The 6,512-nt window shown below is 43.0% G+C and overlaps 1 protein-coding gene across 1 annotated transcript; it reads left to right on the forward strand.

Moving 5' to 3' along the window:
• Nucleotides 1–263: 263 nt before the first annotated feature.
• Nucleotides 264–5,890, forward strand: CBLN4 (cerebellin 4 precursor; the record flags this gene model as incomplete). Its single annotated transcript, XM_081256174.1, has 3 exons — nt 264–554; nt 3,538–3,654; nt 5,693–5,890. The coding sequence occupies 3 exons, from the start codon at nt 264–266 to the stop codon at nt 5,888–5,890; spliced, it is 606 nt and encodes a 201-aa protein (XP_081112300.1).
• Between the last annotated feature and the right edge of the window lie 622 nt (nt 5,891–6,512).

Below are 6,512 nucleotides of genomic sequence, written 5' to 3' on the forward strand. Positions count from 1 at the left end.
GCAGGGCTGATTCTTGGGCGGAGGAGGGTGGGGTGTAGGGGGTTCTGCATGAGCTCCTTGAAGGACAAAGGTAGCAGAGCCAGCGAGAGAGCGCGAGGGGAGACTTTGACTTCAAACCACAGGACTGGAAGTGTGCGCGCCGCCGCCGCCGTTCCCGCAGCGCTGTCGATCTAGCCACGGGCGTCTTCCCGAGCTCCGGGGTCCCGGGGTAGGAGGCGACGCGGGCGAGCAGAAGCGCCAGCCGGCTGCCCACGAGGCTCACCATGGGCTCCGGGGGCCGGGCGCTGTCCGTGGTGCCGGCCGTGCTGCTGGCCCTCACTCTGCCCGGGCTGCCCGTCTGGGCGCAGAACGACACGGAGCCCATCGTGCTGGAAGGCAAGTGCCTCGTGGTGTGCGACTCGAACCCGGCCACGGACTCCAAGGGCTCCTCCTCCTCCCCTCTGGGGATCTCGGTCCGGGCGGCTAACTCCAAGGTCGCCTTCTCGGCGGTGCGGAGCACCAACCACGAGCCGTCGGAGATGAGCAACAAGACGCGCATCATTTACTTCGATCAGGTCAGACCCCGAGGGATGCGGGGTGTCAGGAGTCGGCTGGCGGGAGGGGCGATGTCCAGGCAGCTCAGACCCGGGTTGAGCTGCTCTGATTGCGATTTGGGGGATCGTTTCGGCACTCGCCTCCCCAAAGGTCTTGGTCTGAAACTTCTGATGTCTCTCCCGCCACCACCCCGCCCCCGTTCCCTCTTGGCCTCCGGAAGAGCTGCTGGGGTGGTGGGAGAGAGGCTGGGGGTGTAGAGCCGGGCGTCGAGAGCTCAGCACAAGTTTAACAGCAACAGGTCCCTAGGAGCTGGCAGGATCCTGGTCCCTGGACCTCGAAATCGCTTGGCCAGAGCTTGGCCCCCTGGCTCAGACTCCTCTGCGGGTGCCGCCGAGGCCATTCTCGGGCACAGTACTCTCTCTGGTGCTGGATAAATGACTTGTTTCTCCCAGGTGGAGAAGCGTCTCCCCAAAGAGAGCTCCGGGGGCTCCCCCAAGAGATCTCTGCAGAGATCTCACGGGTGGCTGGAGAGTGTGGGAAGCTGTGGCCCCGGTCTCATCTCGCCCACCTTTCCGCCGCCAGGATCCCCATATACATTGCAGGTACCGCTGCAGCGGAAAGCCCTTCTCTGCTACTTGGAGAAAAGTTGAGAGAAGGAGAGGAAAAGGAATCCGGCAGCACTGAGCTCCCATAGGGAAGCGCTGGGGAGCCGTTCTCCCTTCCCCTGCTCTGGTCCTTCCAGAGACATGCAAATTAGTGGGAAAGACAGACTTGGGGGCTGAGGGTAGGGGGTGGGGGAGGAACTGATGAAAGCTGTGGCTTGTTTTTTTTTTTTTTTTTTTTTTTAGCGATCTGGAGCTCTGGGGTTTGGCTGATGAGAAACCCCAGGATATCAGCTTAGCAAGGAGTCTTAAGACTGAAATCAGACTCCAGGGGTATCATTTCAACGTCAGCAGCACCCAGAGTCTTTTAAATTCCAAAGTCGTATGTGTAGTTCACAGTTGTGTACCACATGGGCAAGAGCACAGGTTAAGTGGTGATGCAGGACGTGCCAGGGAAGGGACGAGGTGACATTTCTATTCCTTACTTAATTGTTCCTAAGTAATATACTCTCCAGCTGGCCAAAGACAGAGAATGCCTCTCTGGGGCTTCCAAAGACAGAGAATGCCTCTCTGGGGCTTCCTATTGAATAGCCATCATTTTAAAAGAATTAAGCAGCCCCTTTGGGGTTTTGGTGCAGTATTTTCCGTCTTGATGGAAATGAAATCTAGCACGACCCCTGGTTTGTATGTCAATGCATTAATTAAATACTGTGGACATTGCACTATCCTTGTACAGTGCATTCTTTTCAGTGACCTTTCTGTCAGTTAGAAGAGGAGAAGGGTTTGTTCTTCTGTTCCCAGTGCCCATGCATCTTAGAGACAACAAGACACATTTCGTTATAAATCTCGATGTGCCTGGATGCTCTAATTACAATGTAGAGTCAACATCCAGCCTTATGTGTAGTCAACACTAATCAGCCAGTTCCATTATTGCTAATGAATTATGCTACTTGTATCTGATTCAGGAAGTCCCTGCTAAGTACCTCAAATTATTTTAAATGTGCTTAAACAAATCTTTGTAAAATCTCTTGTTAGGAATTATTGCATAGCTTGTGATTTGTTATTGAAAGACCATTGATCATCGGGTCAGAGAAAGAAATCTGATGCTTACTTGGAAAAAGGTGTAATCTCAGAATAAAATGATATACAAACATACATTTTAATTTGGGGGTTGAGCCTGGTACATCTACCTGACCATCACTATAATTCTGGTGCATTGCTCACAGGCAATAGTATGTCTTTAGGGAATTATGCAGAGGGCCTAATATTAGCATGAGTGTAGTGTTTAAAAGAGATAGTAGCAGATTGCCATTGATATAGGGGAAATGTATCTTTATAAGGACATCTGATTTTTTTGAATGCCACTTATAGATTTATTTCTTGCAGAGAAATGGAAGAAACCCTAGTTATATCCTGCCCTCCACCCCTGCAATACACACACACACATGCATTCTCCTGCTCTTTTTCATAGGAAGGCTCATACCTATGTGACATTTAGCTTATGAGGTCACTTATTGAAATTCAGAGCTAATTTCATAACCAGTAGAATCAGGCCGAACATTTCGGAATACAGAGTGCACTGTTGTTTTCTTGGGAACCAGTGCTTTATTTCACTCTTCGTTTTTTGCCCCTTGAACTTTAAATAAAGAGCAGGTGATTGATAAGGGAATGGATGATGGATAACAGGAACACAAGAAGGCCACCTGTTTCACAGTCTCTACTCTTTGGCAGCCTGCAAAGGCTGAGTCATTGCCAAAATATTATAATTAAGGTCTGGATGGCATAGGAATGAAACAAATGGCCGTGGGGCTTAGCAGAGGTTTGGCGGAGCCTCAGAGGAGGGCTGGGCATTCAGCTCACTCTGTACCAACTGTTCAGTGTCATGGATTATGTCACACGGTGGAGGGAGTGTCCAGGCCTCTGTGTGGTGTGTCCGGGAATGACTGCAGAGAGCCCTTGGATGCCAGTTGGCTGGCTTGGCCACGTCACCCCTGGACACTGTGAAGGCTCGTAGAGGGTGGGTGCGTAAATATGTGGCAGAAGCCTTTTATTTGACTCTCAAGGTAAAGCTAATATTTATAAGCCCTCACGTGTTTCTAGATGTTTCTAGAGCCATTGGGCCTTGCTGGAATTGAGGCATGACTACAAAGCTGTTACTTTATTTTTTCTTATACCGTTTAAAAGACAGAAGAACCTTCCAATATACAAATCCGTTTTCCAAGTCACTAAAGAAAAAGGAATAGAACTCAATGTTTTATTTTCTATGGTTTTAAAAGTTAGTTTTCTTTCTTAAGAAAGAAAGAAAAAAGAAAGGAAAAGAAAAAGGAAGGAGGAAAACTTATTTTACTTACAGAAGAGAATATTGTAATAATTGACTGTTGTTTATTCTTTTTATTTGTAGATCCTAGTAAATGTGGGTAATTTTTTCACCCTGGAGTCTGTCTTTGTAGCACCAAGGAAAGGGATTTACAGTTTCAGTTTTCACGTAATTAAAGTCTACCAGAGCCAAACAATCCAGGTATGTCTTTTGACCTGTTCCTTCTGTACCCTCAAGTGACAGTGTTTACCAGCAGTGGGTTATGTATTTAAGTATTTATCCGAAGATGTGTTTTCATTGTAAAAATAAACAACTATCTTTATAGTAGTTTATTTTGAAAACACTTAATTTCCAATAACATCTATTAAGGCATGTGACAAGAAGCATACAGAAGAATAAGCAATTGAACTTATTACCTTAATAACAATGTCACTTAAAAAATATTGCTTAGTAAAAATTCAGTGACACACATCTCTTTATAAGATCTTGATTGCTTTTAACGCATGTGCAAAAATTACCTGAATTTGTAAGAAAAAAACTAGTAAGATTATCACAGCTTTACAAGTAACTACTAAATAGATAAAACAAATTTGCTGTCATCGTTAAAATTATGAGCTACAGTTAACGACTGAGAATAAATCTATGAAGGAACAATTATTCAATATACTTTTAAAGAAACGATGTGCTGTGCTTATCCCTTAAGTAGTTAATCCTCAGTTACTCTGATGTTGGTGAATTCTTACCAATTGCAGTTTCACAGTTAATATATTTTGTGTTGTGCTTTCTAAGGAACGGGCTTGGATTTACACTCAAGGACAATGATGAAGCTAGTTCCTATAGTATTCTAATACGCCAGCACCCAATAACACCAATACATGTCTATGGAATTCTAGGATAACTTTTTATCGTATGTTCAATGTTTGTATTGTATACTATGTCCATGTGAATGATAGATTACACACTCATCTACTACTTTTACATATCCTAGTGAATGGATAAATTGAGAGGTCTCAGATTTAATCTATTCAATATTATTTTTAACATAAAAGGAATGAACGTCTAGTAAACAAATTTACTTCCATGGAAAAGCTTTTCCCAAGCCCCAACATTTAGAAATTTTTGTAATGTTTAACACAGTATAATCAAAATTGTAGTAAGGAGAGAAGGGAATAAATTTGATTTGATTCTCTGCTAATTATCCATTATTAAAATCTTCAGTGGTAGTGGTGATTATTATTTTTAATACACATTTCTTATCAGGGAAAATGAAGAAATCACAACACACATAATTGCAACTGATTTTTAGCACTCTGCATGTCTCAGCGGTACAGTAAACCTGCAAGGATGTTAGTAGAACCTTGCTGTACCTGGGTTTCTCAGAGCAAAGGGCACTGGGGCTCTTTTTGCTAATGTACTGGGAAGCCACAGATTCGCGTCATTGCCAAAAACTTGCTACTGAATATGAGAGGTAAATAAAGTATTCAATAGTAGGCTTAAGTTATGTGCTGAAGGGAAGCCAGTTTTCACATGGCTAGGTTGCTCTCCATGGATGGTATTCTTCTGTGAGCATTTTAGGAAATTTCTATGGGAGAAATTAAAAAAAAAATTTTTTTAATTAAAAAAGATCAGCTCGGTAAGATCATACTAAGCCTAACCACCACTATCTGCTAATTTGAAAGGAAAGGGATATATTTACTGAACATCAGTTATTTTACCAGGTTGGTCATTTTAGACATTATTTTTTACCCCCTGCCCCTCATAGATGCTTTGACTTCCTTTCTTCTTTTTCTTTCTCTCTTTCCTTCTTTCTTTTCTCCTTCCTTTCTTCCTTTCTTCCTTCCTTCCTTCCTTCCTTCCTTCCTTCCTTCCTTCCTTCCTTTCTTTCTTTCTTTCTTTTCTTTTCTTTTTCTTTTCTTCCTTTCATCTACAATATTAGTTTCAGGTGTACAACATAGTGAGTCAACATTTTTATAGATTATATTCCATTTAAAGCTATTATAAAATAATGTCTGTATTTCCCTGTGCTGTGCAATATATCCTTGTAGCCTATTTATTTGATACATAGTGGTTTTTACTTCTTAATCCCCTCCCCCTATCTTCCTCTCCCACTTCCCTCCCCTTACTGGTAACCCTAGTTTGTTCTCTGTAACTGTGAGTCTGTTTCTGTTTTGTTTTATTCATTCATTTGTTTTGACTTTAGAGAGAGATTTTCAGTGTTTTTTTTTTTTTTTCCTTGTAGGTTAACCTGATGTTAAATGGAAAACCAGTAATATCTGCCTTCGCTGGGGATAAAGACGTTACACGTGAGGCTGCCACGAATGGCGTCCTGCTCTACCTGGATAAAGAGGATAAGGTTTACCTAAAACTGGAGAAAGGTAACTTGGTCGGAGGCTGGCAGTATTCCACGTTCTCTGGCTTTCTGGTGTTCCCCCTTTAGAATTTGATTTCTTCGCGATGTTCATCCAGGTGAGGGGCGGCCCACCCCTGACTTCCTGGAAGATCATTTCCTCATCATTGGATTGATGTCTTTTCTTGGTTTCTCATGGGTGAATATGGATTCTCTGTAAGGATGCTAGGCCTGTCTGAAGCAGTACTGAACTCCACAGATTATTTTTGTGCGTGTGCGTTTCAGTGTACTTGGATCGGGACTCACAGCAGTTGATACCCATCTATGCTTAAGTGTAACAGTTCAAAGCTGTCTGCAAGGTTTATTCTGAATTTAATTTCCTGGAATTACTGAATTCGTTGCAGACGTGGCATTTTATTTAGTTAGTTTTCAAAGACCGGCAACCGGGTCTGAGAATTAGAGAACTGTATAAAAGTTCTGACTTCAATCAACGATTTGTGTGATACTGCCAAAGAATTGTGTGCTGTGTTGATATACTGGTTTCACTTGTTTTTCTTGCTTTGGAATTCGTTTTTTTGGTTTTCTTAAGGTAACTGCTGGCTTTGTGTCTTCTCTACAAATAGGGTAATGGCTTGTCTGCAAATTTACTCTATGAGGTCACCATCAGGACTTCCCTTTAAAAAAATGCTTCATAGTTGTATTTTAATTATAT

Source organism: Mesoplodon bidens, assembly GCF_964165515.1.
Source record: "Mesoplodon bidens genome assembly, chromosome: 15".
Taxonomy (NCBI): domain Eukaryota; kingdom Metazoa; phylum Chordata; class Mammalia; order Artiodactyla; family Ziphiidae; genus Mesoplodon; species Mesoplodon bidens.